This window comes from Oncorhynchus mykiss, chromosome 23 (genome assembly GCF_057628025.1).
Source record: "Oncorhynchus mykiss isolate SJ-2025 chromosome 23, ASM5762802v1, whole genome shotgun sequence".
Taxonomy (NCBI): Eukaryota; Metazoa; Chordata; class Actinopteri; order Salmoniformes; family Salmonidae; genus Oncorhynchus; species Oncorhynchus mykiss.
Window position 1 is genome coordinate 20,578,470 of NC_143044.1, and position 25,374 is coordinate 20,603,843.

Genomic DNA, 25,374 nt, shown 5'->3' on the forward strand with positions numbered 1-25,374 from the left:
TCCTCCGACACATTGGTGCAGGTGGGTTCCGGGTTGGATGCGCGCTGTGTTAAGAAGTGGCTTGGTTGGGTTGTGTATCGGAGGACGCATGATTTTCAACCTTTGTCTCTCTGAGCCCGTACGGGAGTTGTAGCGATGAGACAAGATAGTAGCTACTAAACAATTGGATACCACGAAGTTGGGGAGAAAAAAGGGGTAAAAATAAATAAACATTTATTCTAATGTTGTCTGTCATAGTTGAAGTGTACCTATGATGAAAATGACAGGCCTCTCTCATCTTTTTAAGTGGGAGAACTTGCACAATTGGTGGCTGAATAAATACTTTTTTGCCCCACTGTATAAAAGCCCGGAATATTTCAATATTGGAGAATCTCTTATACAATGGGTTAAAGTTATGTATACTAACCCTTAGTGTAAAATAGTCAATAACGTCTAATTCTCAGAAAGTATTAAACTGTCAAGATGAGTAAAACAAGATTATCCACTATCAGCATATCTATTTATTAAGGCTATCAAAATGTTAGCTATTAAAATCAGATGTAACAATAATATCAAGGGCCTAGAATTCCAGGGCTTAAAAACAGAGGGGTATGTATGCTGATGATTCACGTTTTCTTTTAAATCCACAATTTGGATCCCTCTACAGCCTCATAGATGATCTAGATACTTTTCTAACCCCTCTGGATTACAACCAAATTATGATAAGTGTACTATATAATTTATTGGATCCCCCAAAAAATCCAACTTTTACATTACAGTGTAGTTTACCAATAAAATGGTCTGATGGTGAAGTGGACATGCTCAGTAATCATATCCTGAAAGATAGAAATTCTCATTACAATACATTTGTATAGAAAGTTTGCAAATATTTCGATAAGATTTTGCTACTGTGGAATGGAAATACCTGTCCATTTGTTGAAAAATCACCCTGATTAACTCTATAGTCATATCCCAGTTGACCTATTTGCTTATGGCCTTGCCTACACCTAGCGACTTGTTTTTTTTTTAAATGATATAAGCAAAAAATATTCAATTTCGTTTGGAGCGGCAAGCCAGACAAAATTAAATGGGCCTATTAATATAATCAATATGAATGTGGAGGGTAGAAATTATTCAATATTAAAAGCATTAGACCTCTCACTAAAAGCTTCAGTCATACAACAGTTATACTTAAATCCGAACTGGCTCTCTAGCAGATTAGTAAGAATGTCTCACCCCATGTTCAAGAATGACCTTTTCCCTTTATTCAGAATACAACCTCTCACTTTCGGTTATTTGAAAATGAGATCTTCCCTAAAATATTGCTATTTTTGACAAGCCATTGAAAGTTGATTGCAATTTCAGTTTAAGTACGCTTTTATCTTCAAATTTTTACTTATCTATTTTTTACTTTTTCTTAACTTCTTAAAGCATTGTTGGTTAAGTGCTTTAAGTAAGCATTTCACTGTAACGATAGATTAGGCGATAGATGGGAGGGGTTGAGTGAACCTGAAGGATGGGACTAAATACAAACAAAAGATAACTATAGTAATATGTATATATTACAAAAATATGTATGGGAGATTAGAGCTGATGCAGACAATGACATTGAAGCCACAGACTATCTGCAATATTAAAGTGAAAGAAACAACAGTCTTCTGTGAGAATTTCAGTACTTCAGCTTAATGTTTCCAAAAGGTTTCCTCAAAGCTCTATTTAAAGTAATGTTTCCAAATTGTTCGAGAACGTGAAGAAACAACGTTCTTCTGTGGGAATATCTGTACTTAAGTATAATGTTTCCTATAGGTTTCCTCATGGTTCTATTTAAAGTCATGTTCTTAAATTGTTACGAGGACATTAAGAAAACTTTGCATAAACAACAAGAACACTTGTAATGTTCTAAGAATGATAGTGTTTCTCAGAAGCAACAAAACTATCTTCTTCTTCTATGAGGTTCAACGGAGGTTGGCATCCAATTTGTTGCATTACCGCCTCATACTAGACTGGAGTACAAATCCCTTATACTTTACTTGAAAAATAAAAACGTACTAAATAAATACCATACCATCTAATACTATACTCACTAATCTCAAAATTATATAAAATAAAATGTACACCTCCCTACTATACTAATTAAATGTATTTATTCCTACCTCATGCTATCTACAAAACTCTCTCTATCCTCTATCTCAGGTGTGTTGGCCAGACCCACTAATTGGCTGCACCTGATCTTAATGAGTGCTTGTTTCCTTTTAAATAGGGTCTGTTTGAATAGACTAAAAAGAACAGCTTTGTATGAGTAAAAAAAAAAAACATGGCATGCTAGCTCCATCATGGTAGCGCAGTGGACTAATTCTCTGGATAGAGAACAGAATATCATAGGTTTGAATCTAGATGATGCCGAGCCACAATAAAAAATAAATGTGTTTGCATGATTAGTGCTTAAGCAATGTGTCTTATCTGTGCTTGTAGTTCAAAACACTTGAAACATGTTCTCAGAATGCTATTTACTTACCTTCAAACGTTAATAAAACCTCCCAGGAAAACTTTTAGGGAACCATAGTAAAACTTTCTCAGTACCTCTCTGCAACCTAAAAATGAACGTTCCCAGAACAGATGAACTTATCACTTCTGTTCTCAGAACATTTAAAAAAAACTTTCAGTTTTACTGGTCAGGAAACACATGGTGAGGAAATGTATGTTCCCACAACTTCGAAGGAACCAAATGTGCTAGCTGGGTTGTAATTTGCTCAAGGAGGACACAGATTACATTTTATCTGAACAAACTATAAGCCTAATTTGAAAGCTCCCATTGCAAAAGCCAATTATTTTGACTTTCATTGACCTTTGAGGTTTTGCACATTAGGCCTACATATGTTACCCTTTATGCATTCACCAAATTTATGTTGCTATTGTGCTGTAGAATTACCCTAATAGCCTATTTGTTACAAAATCCCCAATGTCACTTTGTAAGTAATAGGCCTACAAGAAGATAGCCATATGAGCACTTAGTTCGCTTCTGTGTTTGTTAAACCATCATCTAAGCCTAGTCTACTCTCAGACAATCATTTGGTTTATGAAACTTTTTTCAGCAGTTTACATCGTCAGTTAATAGTTATGCATGTTGTACTTCAGGTCCTAAAGGTAGGCAACGCACCTGATTGGTGCCCATTAAAGCCCAGTTTGGAGGTGCCAATTTTGGCTCAGTGGTTTAGTTTCTCCCTACTCGTTTTAGTGAGATCATTTAGGTGACATCAAAGGGAAAGGGGGATAACTCGTCAGTTGTAAAACTGAATGCATTCAACTGAAATGTGTCTTCCGCATTTAACCCAACCCCTCATCAATCAGTCAATCAGTCTCTGTGCCATAAGAGTTGATTAAGTCATTTTTTTCTATGCTTATTAATTTATTAATGTAATTGCATATTAGTGTATCAGATCTAGGCTTTTCTTATTTTTCTGGATTCATTTTTAGGCCTAGATATTAGAGTCAACTGCTGAACATTATTACATTGCTGTAAAAACACCTGACTCCACCTGAAGACTGTTGTCCAGGCAGTGCCAATTCCTGACATCTCGCTTGGCCTTGAGACACCTTGTCTATTCTTTCACACTATCTGTATAAATGCTTATGGCTCTGGTCTCTCAGCTTCCCATTTGTGTATTAAAGGATTCAGTCCAGTTGATATAGTGAAGTTGAGGGGAGCATTTATTGTTGGTTGATTTGGTCCAATATGGCATGGATTATGTCTCACTTATTAATGGAATGCCTATCTCGTTGTTATTCAATGCCCACAGTTAAAAATATCTAATATGGAAAAGTATGTCAAATGAACCTAATAGGCCTAATGAAATGTTAACATTTTAATGATCATAAACCACTCCATTTGAATTATTTGAATAGCCTTGATTTGAATAGCCTAGTTTCATTTTACATTAGCCACGTCTAGGGCTAGGCATAGTGATGGCATTATTTATAATCTGGTGCATATTGAGGCTTTTTTTTAAACCAACAGATGGCGATATTCACCCATGCTCACCAGTTTATAGGCTACTCGATGTCAACAGTGGATTGACTGGCTGCATTGACGGCTCCACACTGTTCTCCAATTATGGAATGCCTAGGGTATGGTTGGCCCTGTGAGCAGCACAGCATATAGACAATTTAGGCTCCGTCTCATTTTTCTTTCCATGCTCCATATGGGTGGCGAACGCGCATCATGCATGCGCATACGGCAGCATTGATACGAGACGATCTGATTCGATTTTCAATGTGGAAAAGGGAACAAACACAGGCTTTCATCGAATTGGTTAGAAAATGCACACGTCCACCAAGAAATGCAATATTGTAGAGCATGTAGCTATTCTCTGTTCACATGGGGTTGACTTTCGCTAAAATTAGTGTGGCGTTTTGATCGGCGATAGCAGCTTTGGTTTTGACTTGGGGATATTCCCATAACATATTTTTTACGTTTACATGTTGAACCCATGAACTCTGTGACCCCAAGAATAATGGAATATTGAAGATGTTAGTGGGGAAGTCTAGTCCTAAGAAATTAATCAATACACTAGGTTATTTTTTATTAAATTGAGCTCAGAATCAACAATAACAAATATTGCAAATTGTGTCATAGACTGTTTTAGGATAGAGTACAAAAAAAGCCTACAGTTCGTGTAATGTGTGCAATTCATTTATTGCGCACAGACAATAGCTTACTCGCATTTATTTATCCACACATCAACACTGTATGCCAACTGCAGAAAGAAAATGTGCCTGAAAAAGTTTAATAACAAAATGTATCTAATTGTCATCACCGAAATCCACGTTGAAATGCAGAAGTTCCTCTGCCTTGCTGCTGCTGCTGCCAGGCTGTGGTCACTGCACTATTGAGCACAGCATCATCGCGCGCTCAGACACACGCGGGCATCCTACGAGCTGGAGTTCCGAGAGCACTCTGGCCCGTTCGTTTTGTCTCCTTATGATATTTTATCGTTGTCTTTTGTTTAGTTTTTACACGGAAATAAAATCATTCTGTGGTTGATGGTTTCGGTTGCCTGCCGCAAAATTGGAGTACTTTTGGGTTGGAATGTTTTACGCATGAAGTCAGCTGGATGTGTTCCGAATATCGGACCTCATGCCACGATGTTTTCAATGGATTTGAATAGATTGGAATAAAAGCACGAAGTTTTTTTTCTAGACGTTCTATCAATTCCATTGTAACAAGGCATCGCACGGATAGATACGCAATGATCTTCGTCACTCTTTATGTCGTTCTGCCTCTTTTAGGTAAGTTTTAGTTTCAAGGCCTATGACTAATATACACTGCAAATGCCTAGTGTAAACATACAGTATAAAATCTACATTTGTAAATTGGCAATGATAATCAGTTAGAGGCCAGCTGAGATAAATAAATAGCAAAATTGGTGGTCGTTATGGAGCGAAATGGGCCATCCAAATGCGTGTCATGCCCAAAGACTTGTGAAAAGTCAATTACGAGCTCATGTATACTAATCGAAGTGAATTGAGTTCTAATTCTGAACTAGACACAACTAAAGACCGTGACAATTCATTATCATAACCTATATAGGCCTACCCTTGTTACAGCCGACGTTGCAATAGCATGTACGTCATATTTAATAACTTTACTTATCCTTTACTTGTTTATTTTTTGTTGCACAAATTGATAGGCTATGAAATGCATTGGACGCTAGTATTTGACTAGTAGTCTATGAGATGTTTGTGTTGTTGTTAATGTCACCTTAATTGTTTGGAGTTGCGTAATAAAATACAATCAATATTTCAATATCTAAAACTGCTTTCATTTAGTTTAATCTCTGAATATTTATTGAGACCAAATCGCGTATTGTCTACAATATTTAACATATACACGACAGAAACATGATTATTATTATTAGCCTATAATTATTTATTCTCTCCACAGATGTTTTGTATGCCCAGGAGAATGCTCTTTCTGGTCCCAACCGCCTCGATTGTGTCAAGGCGAGTGAGCAGTGTATGAAGGAGCAAGGATGCAGTACCAAGTATCGGACAATGAGACAGTGCGTTGCTGGGGGGAAGGAGAGAAACTTTAGCATGGTGGCTGGACTGGAGGCGCAGGACGAATGTCGGAGTGCCATAGACGCAGTCAAGCAGAGCCCCCTGTACAACTGCAGGTGTAAAAGGGGCATGAAGAAAGAGAAGAACTGCCTTCGCATCTATTGGGGAATCTATCAGACTTTGCAAGGTATGCACTATCATTACAGTTGGCTATAACACAGCAAGCACACAATAATTGTCAGAAGTCTATACATTAATATATATTTTTTAAATCCCAGACCTGCTGTATGATTAGGCCTAATGTATAAACTGCTAAAGTAAAAACCAATTCAGTAAGAAAACACCACATTATTAGGTATGTACACTTTCCCGCCAGTGCATACTGGGAAAGGTAATATCCTTAAGACATCTCTTGGAATAAATCGAGTGTAAAGGCACTTTGCACTCATTATCTTGGAGTTGATCATACACAAAAAAAGTGTACTGCTTAATCCCAGGGCCAGTGGGGCAGAATGGGATCTCAGTTGTGCAACTGACCACTATACCTAATCAACTGTAGGCTAATGAGTTGTTGGGCAGCATGGACATTGACTGACCCAGATACCCATCCCATGTGTATTTGCATGGCTGTTTTAGGCTGTGTTTACACAGGCAGACCAATTCTGATCTTTTTTTCACAAATTGGTCCTTTTACCAATCAGTTCTGAAGAATATCTGATGTGAAAAGATCTGATGTGATTGATCAAAATACCAATTAGTGGAAAAAATATCGGAATTTGGCTGTCTGTGTAAAGGTAACTGTTAGACAGGCAGCCCAATTCTGATATTTTTTTCACCAACTGGTCTTTTGATCAATCAGATCAGATATTTTCACATCAGATCTTTTTCAGAGCTGATCTGATAGGTCAAAATATCAATTAGTGTCTAAACACAGCCCATGGTAGCTCACAAACATTTAGTGAAAACAATAACCCATGTGCATGCTCTTTAAATGAAATCGTTCTATCTAGCTATACTGGACAAAAATATAAACGCAACATGCAACAATTTCAAAGATTTTACTGAGTTACAATTCATATAGGGAAATCAGTCAATTGAAATACATTCATTAGGCCCTAAGCTATAGATTTCACATAACTGGGAATAGTAGGGATGTGGATCTGAAAACCAGTCAGTATCTGGTGTGACCACCATTTGCCTCATGCAGCGCGACAAATCTCCTTCGCATTGAGTTGATCAGGCTGTTGACTGTGGCCTGTGGAATGTTGTTCCACCCCTCTTCAATTGCTGTGCGAAGTTGCTGAATATTGGCGGGAACTGGAACACTCATGTAAATTCAGAGCATCCCAAACATGCTCAATGGGTGACATGTCTGGTGAGTATGCAAGCCATGGAAGAACAGGAACATTTTCAGCTTTGTTTCAGAATATTCAATTATCTGTCAACAGCTCTGGTGGACATTCCTGCAGTCAGCATGCCAATTAGATGGTCCCTCAAATCTGAGACATCTGTGGTAATGTGTTGTGTGACAAAACTGCACATTTTAGAAAAGCCTTTTATTGTCCCCAGCACAAGGTGCACCTGTGTAATGATCATGCTGTTTAATGGATGGATTATATTGGCAAAGGAGAATTGCTCACTAATAGGGATGTAAACATATTTGTATACAAAATTTGAGAGAAAGCACTTTACATGTTGTGTTTTTTTTCTCAGTGTATCTGTTTGTCTGCAACATTTACATGCCTATTAAGACTGCAGGAGTATGTTAAAAATCACATTGTATTTCATTATTCCTTTCAGGGAACGATTTCCTGGAGGACTCCCCTTACGAGACCATGAATAGCCGGCTGTCTGACATGTTCAGACTGGCCCCCATTATTTCAGGTAAGGACATGGATTTATTAAGAGTTTAAGATTGTGCCACTTATTACGAAGTTCATGGATGGACGCCTGGCTTCTTTGTGAAAGTATACAGATTAAATGCTGGCTGTGCATGTTCTTAGTGGAATTGTGTTTAAACATTTTTACAATCCTCACACTTTCCCTATTTCGCCCCAATGAAATGCATGCCCATTGTAAGTGATCTTGCATGGAGATCTATAGTTCTGAGTGTCCAATGAGAGCTCAACACAGTGTGGTGGTGTGGAGTTGGAGCATAGATTGTTGGGCTGTGTTTAAATCGTACATCCTGTGTTTAAATCGCACATCGTTGTCAACAATTCGATCTGCGCATTGGTCGTTTATGAGCCGCCTCTAGATGGCAATATTCTCCCTTATTTTCGATCACATAGGCGCTATCCATTGATGCTATAGTGGCCTTTCTGACTTTGCCTTGGTCTTTGTTATGAGGAACTCCCATCCAGTGCGCGTGAGGCGGCATATTGTGTGGCTAGTGATGGGGAAAAAGAGAGTCTGAGATTAGTTTAATAAGCACATTGAAATGGGACAATTTTGTCATCAATTGTGATAGAGACATAAACAGCAGAAACTTGAAGAGTGCTTGGGCAAATAAGAGACATCCAAAATAACGTTTCCAGAACAATGACTCCAATTTCAGAAAAGTGGAAATGGCTCATAAGCCATTGTATATGTTAGTTAGAATACAGCCAAACGTCAATGCTCCATTTGTCGCCTAGGACCATAGTTCATATTAGGAGCATAGTTCATATTAACAGCCCCAGACATTTTCCGCTCTGAGCTACCAGAACCTGAGAGATTTATGAGAAAGCTCTCAGAATCTGAAGGTGCTTCTTATTCCCTTTTGAAAAGCTCTTTATGTTGATTGACGGTTGCACATTTCTTTCTTAGCGACAGGTCTCACAGATCATCCATTCTACCTCATCATGAGAGATTTATGGGCCAGGCAGGGTGAGAAGGAGACAATAAGGGTGAGAGGGGAGACAGGACAGGTGTCAAAGAGGTTTAGGTCAACACAGTGCCTCTCACAACCCCTACTCCCAGGCAGCCCTATAACATGGCTGTCTCAGTAAGGCTTAGAGGACTCATAGATCAGCCGACTGATTCATAGTAATGAACAAAGGGAGGCATTGTGAGATGTAATGAATCTGTAATAGGCCCCTGCTTGGGACCTGAGCCTAATAATCTCCAGTGACACTGGGCATTCTCCTATGCAACCTCCTGATTATAGTGAGGTTTATTCCTGATCTTTCCTACACAACCCCAGGCCCTACAGTCCTTATTCCCACCTACTCTGGGTACTGTAGGCCTCCGAAGGACTAAACCAGACATAAAGCTGGAACAATATCAGTAAAGCTTATAAGGTACACAGCTGCCTTAAAGAACACTGGGTGTCCTTAATTGTTATTAAGATAAAATAATAGAATAGTATTAGAACAGCAGCAGAAATGTGTGAGGAGGATGTGGAGAGCACTGAGCGTGATTGTATGAACATACATACACACACACACACACACACACACACACACACACACACACACACACACACACACACACACACACACACACACACACATACACACACACATACACACACACAAGTTTGTGCACAGCACACAGTTTTAAGTTTAATTTAATTATTTTCAAATATTTTCTCCAGGCAGATAGAATGCTTTTAGCTGTGCGATGAGTCAGGGTGAGTCACTTTGAAGTATGAGTAAGTCAGTCTCTTAATGTGGTGGAAGTTGCCACATGAGAAACTTCAGTAGAGTGTACATCCCAGGAACAGAACGTATCATCTCATTTTGATGTGATCTACATTTGCCATTTAATTCACATTGAGAATACTATGAGCTCAAAAAAAGTTACAAAATCTTGAAACACGAATGAAATCTGCAGATTGCAAATGTATAACATCAGAGACCACAACATGCTTCTTTGCTGGAGCTGAGTTTTGTATGTTTCAACTTCTTCTTTTGATACAAGCGGTGCATCTTGTTTATTTCCCCCCTCCATTTCTGTTTGAATGTTAAATCATAGAAACCCTAAGTCTCTTTCAGTGGGAACTACCTATATTGATGTCTGTTTCACTCTATTAAATGGCTCATTGAATGCTTCTGGGCTTCCGCTGTCTGCAGAGCTCATTGCTTCTCAATATCAAGAAGTGTCATGCTGTTGCCTGTGCGCCAGGCTAGGGTATAGGTGAAACATACTAAGTTTGGAGTAGTTCCTGTGTCAATGGTCACAAAAGCCACAACTGCTGTCATAAGACAGACATGGTGAGTCATCTCATTCAAGGGATGTGCCCTTCTTTAAATATGTTTGAAAGTAAATGGTTTACTCACACAGTCACACATCGTTCAATTACATGCAGAGTTCACCACAGTGCACCTGCTCATGGATGAAGTTCCAGATCATTGAATTAATTTTGTGCATTCCTTTGTGTGCGTTTGCATGTGTGTGCGCGTAAGCAAGAATGTAATGGAGAATAGAGGAAGAGAATTCAATAAAATTGTTCCTTTTCCGCCCACCAGTTTGCCATCTTGTGATGCACTGATGCATAGAGAAGGCAGTGAGAGCCCATTTCTCCTAGATTCAAGTGGACTTGCATTACTCCCAGACCATTTGCCCCTGCTGAAGAGGCAAGCAGTGGAGGAAATGGATGAATACACAGCACAGTTTCATATTACCGTAGTCTTGAACACTCACTGGTCTGGAGCCTCTCATACTGACCAATGTAAATATTTTCCCCCCCCTCGATTTTTAGAACTAGAATAATAAAATGCTTGTTTGCTGTATGAGTGGAATAACATTGGAGGTTGACTTTTCAAAGTCTAAACCAAAAGGAGTTGTTGATGTACTGTAGCTTTAAACTGAGGAAATGGGAGAAATTTTCAAAATGGTCTGGCTTATCGACACAGAGATATAGCTATGGTACAATCACTCTGTAGATAAAGCCCCTTTTAAATGTCAGCCAATTGTCATTTACTGTTCAGTGCGCCAATAAGAAAAATGAAACCCGTGGTAAAATGTGACACAAAATGTAAAACAGAGTCTTCTGTGCAGCATGGGCTGGCTGGACTGAAATTGCCTATATGATGAGGTAGCGGTGAAAAAAGGAGAAGGACATCAAATAATCTGGGAAGTGCTACTATGAATAAAGATGAGTTTCTACATCACTCCATTATTTTCTAAGACCTGTAGATGACCTTTCCCCATTATGTTTTTGTGGTTTAAGCTGATGACAGATCATGATGATGATTATGAGGTCAGCACATAAACATGCAAAAGTGGCATTTAAAGCATTTAAAGGATTCTCTCTGAAGTCTTTGAGCTGTGTATGTGTGAAAACCCATGTAGTCCCAACCTTGCAGACGGACCACACAGCACCTGAAATCCCCATACTGACACGATGCTGAGAGCCTGTCAACACAGCTCACTGCTGTTGGAATGTCACTCTTATAATGAACTCGGAGTCCAGCGGTGAATGAGGACAGACTGCCACTTGGGTTCTTGTAGAGTGAGAGGAGGGAGAGGAATGGGGGAGAACAGTATTTGTGTTGTTTGGACTTAAGAGTAGCTCTGCACTTTCTGATGTGTTGGGAGAAGTATTACGACAGCTCCAACCCTAGATTCCACCAACCAACCAAAACCACTCTCAATGTTATGGCTTTGGTGTTTGACTCTCTGTACTTTCCCCAACTGAAAATGTTTGTGTGAGAGAAAGAGAATATAAAAAGGAGATGTCTTTGATGGTAGCATTTCCATATCAATATTCCCTCTGCCACCTGACAAACAAATGTCATTAAAATGGCTACTTTGATAAAGCAGCTCCATTTCCCCCGTCTGGCTGTTTGTGTCAGGATGTGTCAATCACAGGCCAAGCCTGGGCCTTTGATGTTGGGGTACAGCTGTACTCTTATCTGTTAGAGTTGTGGCCTCAGCCTCCTCAGTGAGCACTGACTGAGATAGGGGTTCTATGTTAACGTTCCCTTGCTGCCTCCTTCCTACTTTACAAGGGTTTTTTGTTTTGCTAAAGACTCCCAAATCCACCTAGAGTGTAATGTCGTAGGGAGACTTCTCATCTGAAAGCTAATCAATAGCCAGGCATGTTAAAATAGAAACCTGAGGCTGTGAGTACAAAAAACTATTGATTTGTTTTTTCGCCCGAGCTCTTCTGTTGGACTGGATCAAAGGATAATCCCTATGTTGCTGGAGCTCAGGTATACGGTTCCACAATGCACATCGGTCTGGAGGAGTCGGGACTCTCCACAGGGTTGTCTTGACTCCTCCACTCTCATTGTCCGTCTTAGAAGATGTAGGGCAGGGGTTCCCAAAAATGTTTGCACCATGACCCCACCATGTAAAGAATGTGATGTAATCAAAAGCCAATGTTTACTTGTTTAATTGGGGCTATGACAGTCTATTACAAATCCATCTGGCAGCATTTTTGGACAATATTTCAATCTTAAAGAATTGTTGAAGTGACTGAAATGTATCAGAAAGGTATTGGGAAGTTCAAAAGATACACAGGCAATCATTTTGTGTGACCTTCTGTGTAGAAAAGAACATCATCATTGATAATGTTCCTTTCCCCCCAGTCTGATTAAGTGCCTGGTCTTGGCCACTCTGTTCTAATGAGTCCTTGTGGGCATTGTAGAGGGAAACACAAGACATGGATGTGATCCTCAGAGTCTTATCTTTCAGTAGATGAAACTGTTAAAAAGCCACAGAAACCGCTCAGTTTTTTACAACCGCATCTAGTGGCGACCGAAAGTTATGGACTTAACGATTCGGTTCTATAAACCAAGGACAAGTTTCTCTTGCGACCCTATTTCCAAATCAGGTGAATCCTAGTTTGGGGAACGCTGCTGTAGGGACTGATTATAATATTAGATCTCAATAAAGATTTTTAATACTCCTTCAAATACCACTTAACTTCCTGGATGTCTGTTGTTGTCTGTCTGTTTGACTTTCATCCGAAAGTCCATAGCTGTCCTTCCAAGTCACACGGAAGATTTAGCCACAGGTCGAGGGGCTTTAGCTGCTTAATACACAGACACCGTTCCAGACATTACTCTCACAGCTGCAGCTTAATGGCAGAATAATGCTAACAGCAGCATCAGGTTGCAGCCTTGTCCCTGCCGCTAGCTCTATGCAGCCAAAAAATAATTTAGTTAAAGGTGACCAGAATGGAGTCCTCCTGGGAGGTTTCTGATTGGATATAAAGTGGGAGAGTGATTCATCACAGTTAATCAACGCTCCTGACAGCTCGAATCAGCAGGGGCGCCACATGTGCCAGCTACATCTATTGCTTTTCTGCCCAGATGCATGCCAATTATCCATACTGCAAACAGTGAGGTGTCAGTATAAAGTCAGATAGATGTAGTGAGTAACCATGTTTGATGAAATATTCACTGGCTTCATACAAAAAAAAGGTCTACTGTAGTTGTTTGGTACAATATTTTATTTTTTCATTGGTTAGGATTCAATTGATTATTATGCAAAGGCATACATACTCTATCATAGGATACTTTTCTTGGATGGGCAAGACATTTAAGTACATACAGTACATTACTAAAAGTATATGGACACCTGCTCAATGAATATCTCATACCAAAATCACGTGCATTAATATGGAGTTGGTCCCCCCTTTGCTGCTATCACAGCCTCCACACTTCTGGGAATGCTTTCCACTAGATGTCGGAACATTTCTGCAGGGACTTGCTTCCATTCAACCACAAGAACATTAGTGTGGTCGGGCACTGATGTTGGGCGATTAAGCCTGGCTCACAGTCAGCATTCCAATTCATCCCAAAGGAGTTCGATGTGGTTGAGGTCAGTCAAGTTATTCCACACGGATCTCGACAAACCATTTCTGTGTGGACCTCGCTTTGTGCACGGGGGCATTGTCATGCTGAAACAGGAAAGGGCCTTCCCCAAACTGTTGCCACAAGGTTGGAAGCACAGAATAGTCTACAATGTCATTATATGCTATAGCGTTAACATTTCCCTAAACTGGAACTAAGGGGCTTAGCCTGAACTATGAAAAACAGCCCCAGACCATTATTCCTCCTCCATCAAACTTTACAGTTGGCACTATGCATTCGGCAGGTAGCATTCTCCTGTCATCCACCAAACCCAGATCCATCCGTCAGACTGCCAGCTGGGGAAGCGTGATTCATCACTCCAGAAAACGCGTTTCCACTGCTCCAGTCCAATGGCGGCAAGCTTTACACCACTCCAGCCAGCACTTGGCATTGTGCATGATCTTAAGCTTGTGTGTGGCTGGAAACCCATTTCATGAAGCTCTCGGCAAACAGTCGTTCTGCTGACATTGCTTCCAGAGGCAGTTTGGAACTCGGTAGTGAGTGTTGCAACTGAGGACAGACGATATCTACGCGCTACATTCTTCAACACTCGGCGATCTCGTTGTGTGAGTTTGTGTGGCCTACCACTTGGCGGCTGAGCCGTTGTTGCTTCTAGACGTTGAGCCGTTGTTGCTTCTCCACTTCACAATAACAGCAATTACAGTTTACCGGGGCAGCTCTAGCAGGGGAGAAATTTGACGAACTGACAGTTGGAAAGGTGGCATCCTATGACAGTGCCACGTTGAAAGTCAGTCAGTAATTCAGTAAGGCCACTCTACTGCCAATGTTTTTCTATGAAGATGTCATGACTGTGTGCTCAATTTTATACACCTGTGTAGCTGAAATAGCCAAATCCACTAATTTGAAGGGGTGTCAACATACTTTTGTATATATAGTGTACATGTAGATGTTTAACCCTTTTTAGCTGTTTGTTTGTTTTTTTCCAAGAGGGTTTGTCTGTGTGTCTGTGACTCTTTTAATCATGATTTAATGTTTTGTTTTTAGTGGTAGATCAGCTTTAATTTTGGAGAAAGATTGTGAGTTCTATCAATTTAATTGTTTGCATCAATTCTAAACCCCTTATTTTTTATTCATAAAAAGAAAAGTCAACTCTACCACCCCTCTCCTTCTCCTTGGAGTAAAGTAACGGACAACAATACTTTGACGCTACTTAGAACTATTTTCGCTCACATGTACGGTACAGGTAGTTAAATAATTATATATGTAGTCCTAATTGACTCTTTCTGCAAGTGCTGGATTTTTATCCACAGTAACCCAACTTTCCCAGTATAATGCAATTTTGCAATTTCCTTTTGCAATACATCCCTCCATTTTAATGTGATGTCTTACGAGGATCTTGAACCTCCCTATTTGTAATATTTCGACCGATATTGCCCTAAAAAGAATTACATTACCATGAGTATAATGATGTTTCCCATTGACTTATTGTGTTTTTTCCAATCCCCTAACAATACAGTTATGGCTGGTAATATTAGTAGTCTTTTGACTGTACAGAGCATTTGTGCTGCAGCACTTGTCTCGAGAGAAACCCTCCCCCCTTTTAATAACAGTTTTAGTCAAGAAACTTTCCTGGAAAACGTCCATGAAAATATACATGTCTCCAGTATCCAGCTGTTTTTGGCTTTGTGCCATTCTTGATCTTAAGTATGTTAAATGAGGGCATTGATACATAGATTCAAATTTTTCACACCAAATCAAATGTTATTTGTTACAACAGGTGTAGACATTACCATGGAATGCTTACTTACAAGCCCTTAACGAACAATGCAGTTCAATAAATATAATTAATAAAATATTTACTAAATAAACTAAAGTAAAAAAATCGAATCAATCAAAAAGTAACACAATAAATGTACATAACAATAACGAGGCTACATACAGAGGGTACCGAGTCAATGTCAATGTGCGGGGGTACAGGTTATTCAAGGTAATTTGTAAAGTGACTATGCATAGATAATAGACAGTGAGTAGCAACAGTGTAAAAACAAAGGGGGATGGCCAGTTGATTAGTTTCGTTTTGTTCGTGAAACCCACCAGCGTTTGTTCCCCTGCTCCTGCCTGTTTATAGGCTGTCTCATCTTCTATCATGTTTAAGGTATGACCCAGATGCAGACAGTGTCAAATAAAAAAATGTACATTCCTTAAACAGGGCCAGGCAAACGACAGGTCAAAGGCAGGCAGGGGTCATTAACCCAGAGAGGGTGCAAAGGGTTCAGAACGGCAGGTAGTCTCAGGGTCAGGGCAGCCAGGGGTCAATAATCCAGTAAGGTAGGGTAAGGTACAGGATGGAAGGCAGGCTCAGGGTCAGGCCAGGCAGAATGGTCAAAACCGGGAAGGACAAGGAAAGAGGAGCAAGAAACAGGCAGGAGCAGGAGAACAAACGCTGGTAGGTTTCACGAACAAAACGAACACAGGTATAAATACATATCGGATAATGGGGAAGATGGGCTACACCTGGAGGGGTGTGGAGACAAGCACAAAGACAGGTGAAACAAATCAGGGTGTGACATCTTCAGATCTTCCATTTGGGTTTAGTTCGTGTAAATCCATCATTTGAATGTATACTTACCAAATTACCAGACAATCGTGAGCTGGCATTTGTAGGCAAAATACTGTGGATGTTATCCATACATGTCTTACTTTTGTTGAAAGTATAAATTACAGTAAACATCCCCCTGACCTCCTGAGTCCTATACTACAAATCAGGTTCGAGGAGTTAGCGAGGTAACTTTGGTCAACTCTGAGTTCAACTTGGGATAACAGGTCACACAAATGTGGCTCACCTTTTAGCCAGGTACATTTCTATGGCAATGGATCCCTCAGTACTAACCTGCTCTGGGTCAGGCTAACTCAGGGGTAACTCCACTTATCCTGAATGAAGTATCTGAGCCGTGAGTTGAGGACCAATGAAATCATATTCCCTCCCTCTTGCAAAGATCCCTTTCATCACTGATTAAATATTATATTACTTGCTTTTTTGCGTTAAAAATAGTCAACTTAAAATAACTACAGCGCCTTCAGAAAGTATTCATTCCCCTTGACTTATTCCATATTTGGTTGTGTTACAGCCAGAATTTAAATTGGATTAAATATTTTGCTCACCCATCTACACACAAAACCCCATAATGAAAAAATGAAAACATGTTTTTATATACATTTTTGCTCACTTATTAAAAATGTAATACTGAAATATTTTACATTAGTATTCCTGAGTGAATAGATAACATTTGGCAGTGATTACAGCTGTGAGTCTTTAGAGGGTAAGTCTCTAAGAGGTTTGCACACCTGGATTGTACAATATTTGTTAAAATAATTCTACAAGCTCTGTCAAGTTGGTGGTTGATAATTTCTAGACAGCCATTTTCAAGTCGTTTCAAGCCATAGATTTTCAAGCCGATTTAAGTCAAAACTGTAACTCTGCTACTCAGGAACATTCTATGTTGTCTTGGTATGCAAATCCAGTGTATATTTGGCCTTGTGTTTTAGGTTGTTGTCATGCTGAAAGGTGAATTGGTCTCCTAGTGTCTGTTGGAAAGCAAACTGAACCAGGTTTTCCTCTAGGATTTTGCCTTTGCTTAGCTCTATGTTTCTTTTTATCCCCCAAAAACTTCCTAGTCCTTGCCGATGACAAGCATACCCATAACATGATGCAGCCACCACTATGCTTGAAGGTATGGAGAGTGGTACTCAGTAATGTGTTGTGTTGGATTTGCCCCAAACTTAACACCCTCTATTCAGGATATAAAGCAAAAATGTTTGCCACGTTCTTTGCAGTTACTTTAGTGCCTTATTGCAAACAAGATGTTTTGGAATGTTTTTATTCTGTACAGGACTCCTTGTTTTCCCTCTGTAATTTAGGTTAGTATTGTGGAGTAACTATAATGTTGTTGACCCATCCTCAGTTTTCTCCTATCACAGCCATTAAACTATGTAACTGTTTCAAAGTCACCATTGGCATCATGGTGAAATCCCTAAGCTGTTTGCTTCCTCTCTGGGTTAGGAAGGACGCCTGTTTCTTTGTAGTGACTGGGTGTACTGATACACCATCCAAAGTGTAATTAATAACTTCACCATGCTCAAAAGGATATTCAATGTCTGCCTTTTTTTGTTGTTTCCCTTTTTCTCCCAACTTCGTGGTATTCAATTGGTAGTTACAGTCTTGTCCCATCGCTGCAATTCCCGTATGGACTCGGGAGAGGCGAAGGTCGAGAGCCATGCGTCCTCAGAAACACAACCCAGCCTAGCCACACTGCTTCTTGACACAATGTCCGCCACACCAATTTGTCGGAGGAAACACCGTACACCTGGCAACCGTGTCAGCGTGCATTGCACCCAGCCCGCCACAGGAGTCACTAGTGTGCGATGAGACAAGAACATCCCTGCAGGCCAAACTCTCCCCTAACCCGGACGACGCGAGGCCAATTGAACGTCATGGTCTGGGGCGGTGTGTCACAGCATCATCGGACTGAGCTTGTTGTCATTGCAGGCAATCTCAAAGCTGTGTGTTACAGGGAAGACATCCTCCTCCCTCATGTGGTACCCTTTCTGCAGGCTCATCCTGATATGACCCTCCAGCATGACAATGCCACCAGCCATACTGCTCATTCTGTGTGTGATTTTCTGCAAAACAGGAATGTCAGGGCCAGCGATGAACCCGTATCTCAATCCCATTGAGCACATCTGGGACCTGTTGGATCGGAGGGTGAGGGCTAGGGTCATCCTCCCCAGAAATGTCTGGGAACTTGCATGTGCCTTGGTGGACGAGTGGTGTAACATCTCACAGCAAGAACTGGCAAATCTGGTGCAGTCCATGGTGAAGAGATGCACTGCAGTACTTAATGCAGCTGGTGGCCACACCAGATACTGACTTTTACTTTTGATTTTGACCCCCCTTTGTTCAGGGACATTTCTGTTAGTCACATGTCTGTGGAACTTGTTTAGTTTATGTCTCAGTTGTTGAATGTTGTTATGTTCATGCAAATATTTACACATGTTAAGTTTGCTGAAAATAAATGCAGTTGACAGTGAGAGGGCGTTTCTTATTTTGCTGGGTTTAGATCTATGCCCTTCTGGTTGGTTACAGACTTCAATCCATATATTTAAAGTGTTTTTTTTATGAAAAGTTTGTTTATGAGACCAAAGCTTTAGGTGGGCTAATTTAGCAAAGCTTTAGGTGGGCTAATATAAGGTATGTAATGTAGCAAGGGTCAGACACTAAAATTAATAAACTTTCCAAATAAGTTGTTTGAAAAAAAAACATAGGGAATAGGAAACTGCAAGGTTTGATATATGCATCTTTACACAATTGACCCAACCAGTAAGAGAAATCTTTCAATTCTGCCATCTATACAATTCTTCCCCAAACTTTTTGAGAGGTGGTGTGTAGTTCAGTTGATATGTCTTAATAATTTCAGAAGAAATTTGCAATCCAAGATATGTCATTTTCTGAGGTCTCCAAGAAAACGGCTTGTCTAAGATTGGGTTCTGCATAGTTGCCCTGTTAAAAGGCATAATTATACTCTCCGATAGGTTTACTTATACCCCCATATTCTTTCAGGGTGTCAACTAATGATCGGAGTGGCATTTCTGATTTAGTGAGGTAAAGCAAAATGTCATCAGCATATAGCGAAATCAGATGTTCACGCCCACCTATACGAACACCATGGATGGATAGATGAGATCTAAAAGCTTCTGCCAGTGGCTCTATAGCCAAAGAAAAAGGAGAGGACTAGTGGGACTACCCTGTCTTGTGCCATGTGAGAGAGAACATTGAGGAAACCGTTCCATTAGTCAGGATCTGAGCTACTGGACATTTGTACAGTAATCTAATCAGACATACATACTTAGGTCCAATATTCATCCTCTGTAAAACTCCAAACATGTAGCTTGATTTTCCACATCTAATGAAGCCGCCACTACAGGTTCTTGGTCATTTTCTACATAATGCAAAATATTAAATAATCTTCTGATATTATCAGCAGATCTTTCCCAGGTTTTAACAAAACTGTGATCAGTGCCTGTTCAATTGTGTCTGGGAGCAATCCTGACTCTATGGCATAATTAAACATATTGCAAAGAGGCTCAATTAGTTTGGGTAAAAAGGATCAATAGAATTCAATAGGCAATCTGTCTATCCCTGGTGATTTTCCCCCAGCAGTATTGAAAATGGATTTCATAATTTCCTCGGATGTAGTCTCTTTCTCCAAAGTGCTCTCAATCCTCATCAGTTAAAGTTTGTAAATTGAGTTTGTTCAAAAACTCATGCATTGTGGCAGGGGTATCACCTTCAGACTTGTTCAATGTTTCTTAAAACTCCCTACAGACTAGATTAATTTCCTCAAGACTGTGAACAACTGTGTTATTGGGCAGCTTAATAGAGCCAATAGCTCTACTAGCTTCCTCTCGCCTTATTTGCCAGGCAAGCAACTTTCCTGCTTTACCTCCATGTTCATAGTAGTTTTGCTTTGTTCTCCTAAGAGATTATTCCGCTTTGTGGGTCATCAGGGTGTTATATTCCAATCGCTTTGAGTAAAATTTTTGTGGAGTTGAGTCATCAAATGTTCATTTTCCAGATCTCTAATTTCTTTCTCCAACTAATCTACTTGAGCATTATACATTTTACGAGCACCTGAACTAAAGGATATTATTTGCCCCCTTCAGATATGCAAGGAGAGCTTCCCATAAAAGTAGGAGGGGGAAAAGAAGGGGGAGGCAGAGTTGCTAAAAGAATATGTTGAAATGAGTGTTCAGAAATTTTACAAATGTGGGATTATTTACAGTGCCTTGCAAAAGTATTCATCCCCCTTGGCATTTTTCCTATTCTGTTGCATTACAACCTATAATTTAGATGGATTTTTATTTGGATTTAATGTAATGGACATACACAAAATAGTCCATATTGGTGAAGTGAAATGAAAAAAAAGAACCTGTTTAAAAAATAAATAAAAAATTAAAAAACTGAAAAGTAGTGCGTGCATATGTATTCACCTCCTTTGCTATGAACCCCTAAGTACGAACTGGTGCAACCATTTACCTTCAGAAGTCACATAATTAGTTAAATAAAGTCCAACTGTGTGCAATCTCAGTGTCACATAATCTGTCACATGATCTCAGTATACAGTTGTCGGAAGTTTACATACACCTTAGCCAAATACATTTAAACTCAGTTTTTCACAATTTGTGACATTTAATCCTAGTAAAAATTCCCTGTCTTAGATCAAATAGGATCACCAATTTATTTTAAGAATCTGAAATGTCAGAATAATAGTAGAGAGAATTATTTATTTCAGCTTTTATTTCTTTCATCACATTCCCAGTGGGTCAGAAGTTTACATACACTCAATTAGTATTTGGAATCATTGCCTTTAAATTGTTTAACTTGGGTCAAACGTTTCAGGTAGCCTTCCACAAGCTTCCCACAATAAGTTGGGTGAATTTCAGCCCATTCCTCCTGACAGAGCTGGTGTAACTGTTTGTAGGCCTCCTTGCTTAAGCCATTTTGCCACAACTTTGGAAGTTTGCTTGGGGTCATTGTCCATTTGGAAGACCCATTTGCAACCAATCTTTAACTTCCTGACTGATGTCTTGAGGTGTTGCTTCAATATATCCACATAATTTCCCTCCCTCATGATGCAATCTATATTGTGAAGTGCACCGGTCCCTCCTGCAGCAAAGCACCCCCACAACATGATGCTGCCACCCCCGTGCTTCACAGTTGGGATGGTGTTCTTCGGCTTGCAAGCCTCCCCTTTCTCCTCCAAACATAACGATGGTCATTATGGCCAAACAGTTCTATTTTTCTTTCATCAGACCAGAGGACATTTCTCCATAGAGTACGATCTTTGTCCCCATGTGCAGTTGCAAACCGTAGTCTGTCTTTTTTATGGCGGTTTTGGAGCAGTGGCTTCCTCCTTGCTGAGCGGCCTTTCAGGTTATGTCGATATGACCTGTTTTACTGTGGATATAGATACTTTTGTTCCTGTTTCCTCCAGCATCTTTACAAGGTCCTTTGCTGTTGTTCTGGAATTGATTTGCACTTTTCGCACCAAAGTACGTTCATCTCTAGGAGACAGAATGCGTCTTCTTCCTGAGTGGTATGACAGCTGCGTGGTCCCATGGTGTTTATGCTTGTGTACTATTGTTTGTACAGATGAACGTGGTACCTTATGGCATTTGGAAATTGCTCCCAAGGATAATCCAGACTTGTGGAGGTCTACAATTTTCTTTCTGAATTCTTGGCTGATTTCTTTAGATTTTCCCATGATGTCAAGCAAAGAGGCACTGAGTTTGAAGGTAGGCCTTGAAATACATCCACGGGTACATCTCCAATTGACTCAAATTATGTCAATTAGCCTATCAGAAGCTTCTAAAGCCATGACATCATTTTCTGGATTTTTCCAAGCTGTTTAAAGGCACAGTCAACTTAGTGTATGTAAACTTCTGACCCACTGGAATTGTGATACACTGAATAATAATTGAACTAATCTGTCTGTAAACAACTGTTGGAAAAATGATTTCATGGCTTTAACCGACATGCCACAATATTTGTGGAATGGTTGAAAAACGAGTTTTAATGACTCCAACCTAAGTGCATGTAAACTTCCGACTTCAACTGATTTATACCTGTTCTGAAAGGCCCCAGATTCTCCAACACCACTAAGCAAGGGGCACAACCAAGCGAGTGGCACCATGAAGACCAAGCAACTCTCCAAACAGGTCAGGGACACAGTTGCGGAGAAGTACAGATCAGGGTTGGGTTATAAAAAAAATATCCGAAACTTTGAACATCCCACCGAGCACCATTAAATACATTATTAAAAAATTGAAATAATATGGCACCACAACAAACCTGCCACGAGACGACCGCCCACCAAAACTCAAAGACCAGGCAAGGAGGGCATTAATCAAAGAGGCATCAAAAAGACCAAAGATAACCCTGAAGGAGCTGCAAAGCTCCACAGAGGAGATTGGAGTATCTGTTGATTGGACCACTTTAAGCCGTACACTCCACAAGCTGGGCTTTACGAAAGAGTGACCAGAAAAAAGCCATTGCTTAAAGAAAAAAATAGGCAAATAGGTTTGGTGGTCGCAATAGGCATGTGGGAGACTCCCTAAACATATGGAGGAAGGTACTCTGGTCAGATGAAACTAAAATTGAGCTATTTGGCCATCAAGGAAAACGTTATGTCTGGTGCAAACCCAACACCTCTCATCACCCCGAGAACATCATCCCCACAGTGAAGCATGGTGGTGGCATCATCTTGCTGTGGGGATGTTTTTCATTGGCAGGGACTGGGAAACTTGTCAGAATTGAAGGAATGATGGATGGCGCTAAATACAGGGAAATTCTTGAGGGAAACCTGTTTCAGTCTTCCAGAGATTTGAGACTGGGACGGAGGTTTACCTTCCAACAGGACCATGACCCTAAGCATACTGCTAAAGCAAAATGTAAGTGGCTTAAGGGGAACATTTAAATGTCTTGGAATGGCCTAGTCAAAGTCCAGACCTCAATCCAATTGAGAATCTGTGGTATGACGTAAAGATTGCTGTACACCAGCGGAACCCATCCATCTTGAAGGAGCTGGGGTAGTTTTGCCTTGAAGAATGGGGAAAAATCCCAGTGGCTAGATGTGCTAAGCTTATAGAGACATACCCCAAGAGACTTGCAGCAGTAATTGCTGCAAAAGGTGGCTCTACAAAGTATTGACTTTGGGAGGGAACGTTATGCACACTCAAGTTTTCTATTTTCTTTGTCTTGTTTTTTGTTACACAATAAAAAATATTTATCATCTTCATAGCATGTTGTGTAAATCAAACCATACAAACCATACATCCCCAAAAAATCTATTTTAATTCCAGGTTGTAAGGCAACAAAATAGGAAAAATGCCAAGGGGGTGAATACTTCCGCAAGCCACTGTATGTGCCAAACCTCCACCTTTGTTTTTACTTTTATTTAACTTGGCAAGTCAGTTGAGAACAATCTCTTATTTTCAATGACAGCCTAGGAACAGTGGGTTAACTGCCTTGTTCAGGAGCAGAACAACAGATTTTTTACCTTGTCAGCTCAGGGATTTGATCTTGCAACCTTTTGTTTATAAGTCCAACGCTCTAGCACTAGGCTACCTGCCTCCCCACCTTCTTGTGGGTGGTTGTGTTTTACAGCAGAGCAGAATAATCTGATATACATCTTAGTAAATACTTACACCCAGTAGTTGAACTTCCCTTGGCTGCAGGAATAAGAAATATGTCAATTCTTAGAGTAACTATTTTGGACAGGGGAGTAAAATTATTATTCTTTAACCTTTTGGTTGTGAAATCTCCAAAATCTTTAATTTCTGCTTTTAACATTTTAGCTGCCTGTGTAAGGTTGATCTATCACTGGAAGGGTCCAGTGCCACGTTAAAATCCCCTGCCGTTATCATCTCTGATGATGTGTACGTTAACTTCAAAAAGATGTCTTGGTAAAATGTAGGAACATCATGGTTGGGCCCATACACATACACAATGGTAATGGGCTCAGTGTTAACGAAACCTTGAATGATCATAAACCTTCCCCCTTTGCCTTTATTCTGAGATTGTATCTGAAAGGGGCAATGCTTATTAATGAGTATGACCACCCCTCTTGCCCGAGAGGTGAAAGATGAATAGTACACTTGACCCACCCACTCTCTTCACCCACTCTCTTCATGCTCAAAGTCAGTCAGGTGTATCTCCTGAAGAAGAGCTATATCAACCTTAAACTGCTTAAAATCATCCAGAATGCATTTGCACTTGACTGGGCATATAGTACCTTAATGTTAAGTGTCATAAATATATAGGTATTAGGTGACGACATCTTTAAAGAAAATAAGAAATAGGGGAAAGATGGAAACAAAATTGCGTTGAGTGTATAGAACTTGTCCAAAATGAAATTATGAAAGTATAAAACAGTAAACAATAATATAAACAACATAGTTAGGCTTGAAACCCAGTCAAAAGTCACATAACTATTTAACCAAAAAAAAGTAGGTCCAAAAAGTATACAGCAAAAATGTAACTACCTGGCATAGTGTGACTGTAGCTATAGTTACACCCTTGTAAACTTAGCAAGCTAGTTAAATAGCACAGCCAACATTAGCTATGATCCAACTTTACCGAGCCAGTCATTATCGCGCTAGCCAGTCAATCATATGAGTAATTTCGTTGTTTCTTCATGTTCTAGCAGTTCACTATCCACTGTATCCAAGTTCAAAAGACAGTTCCTCATGATGTAGTAAACGTGAACAAGTGAACAACAAGTGTTCTTTCCTCATGTATGTTTCAGCCGAGTCAAATGTGTGCTCACCATTCTTGGTTTCGATCCACAAAGTTGCAGAGTAGCGCATGCCGTATGCCAAGCCAGCCTGACACAGAAGTCTTTTCAGTGGGGAGAAAGCCATCCTCCTCTTGTGTAGTATGGTAGAGAGATCTGGAAAGATCATGATTCTGGCATCTCCATACTTGAGCTCTCCCTTTGCTCGGGCAGCAGAGAGGATGTGAACAGTGTCCTGG

General features: G+C 40.0%; 1 protein-coding gene across 2 annotated transcripts in view; it reads left to right on the plus strand.

Annotated features, from left to right (window-relative positions):
- The first annotated feature begins 4,076 nt into the window (after nt 1-4,076).
- The window catches only part of gfra1a (gdnf family receptor alpha 1a), a 102,153-nt gene continuing 80,855 nt past the window's right edge, over nt 4,077-25,374 (plus strand). Inside the window, exons 1-3 of one of the 2 annotated variants that reach the window (XM_021580082.3) lie at nt 4,077-5,265; nt 5,921-6,223; nt 7,837-7,920. In XM_021580082.3, the coding sequence (XP_021435757.1) occupies nt 5,226-5,265; nt 5,921-6,223; nt 7,837-7,920 (427 nt within the window). In that variant the 5' untranslated portion in view covers nt 4,077-5,225. 2 annotated transcript variants of the gene reach the window in all.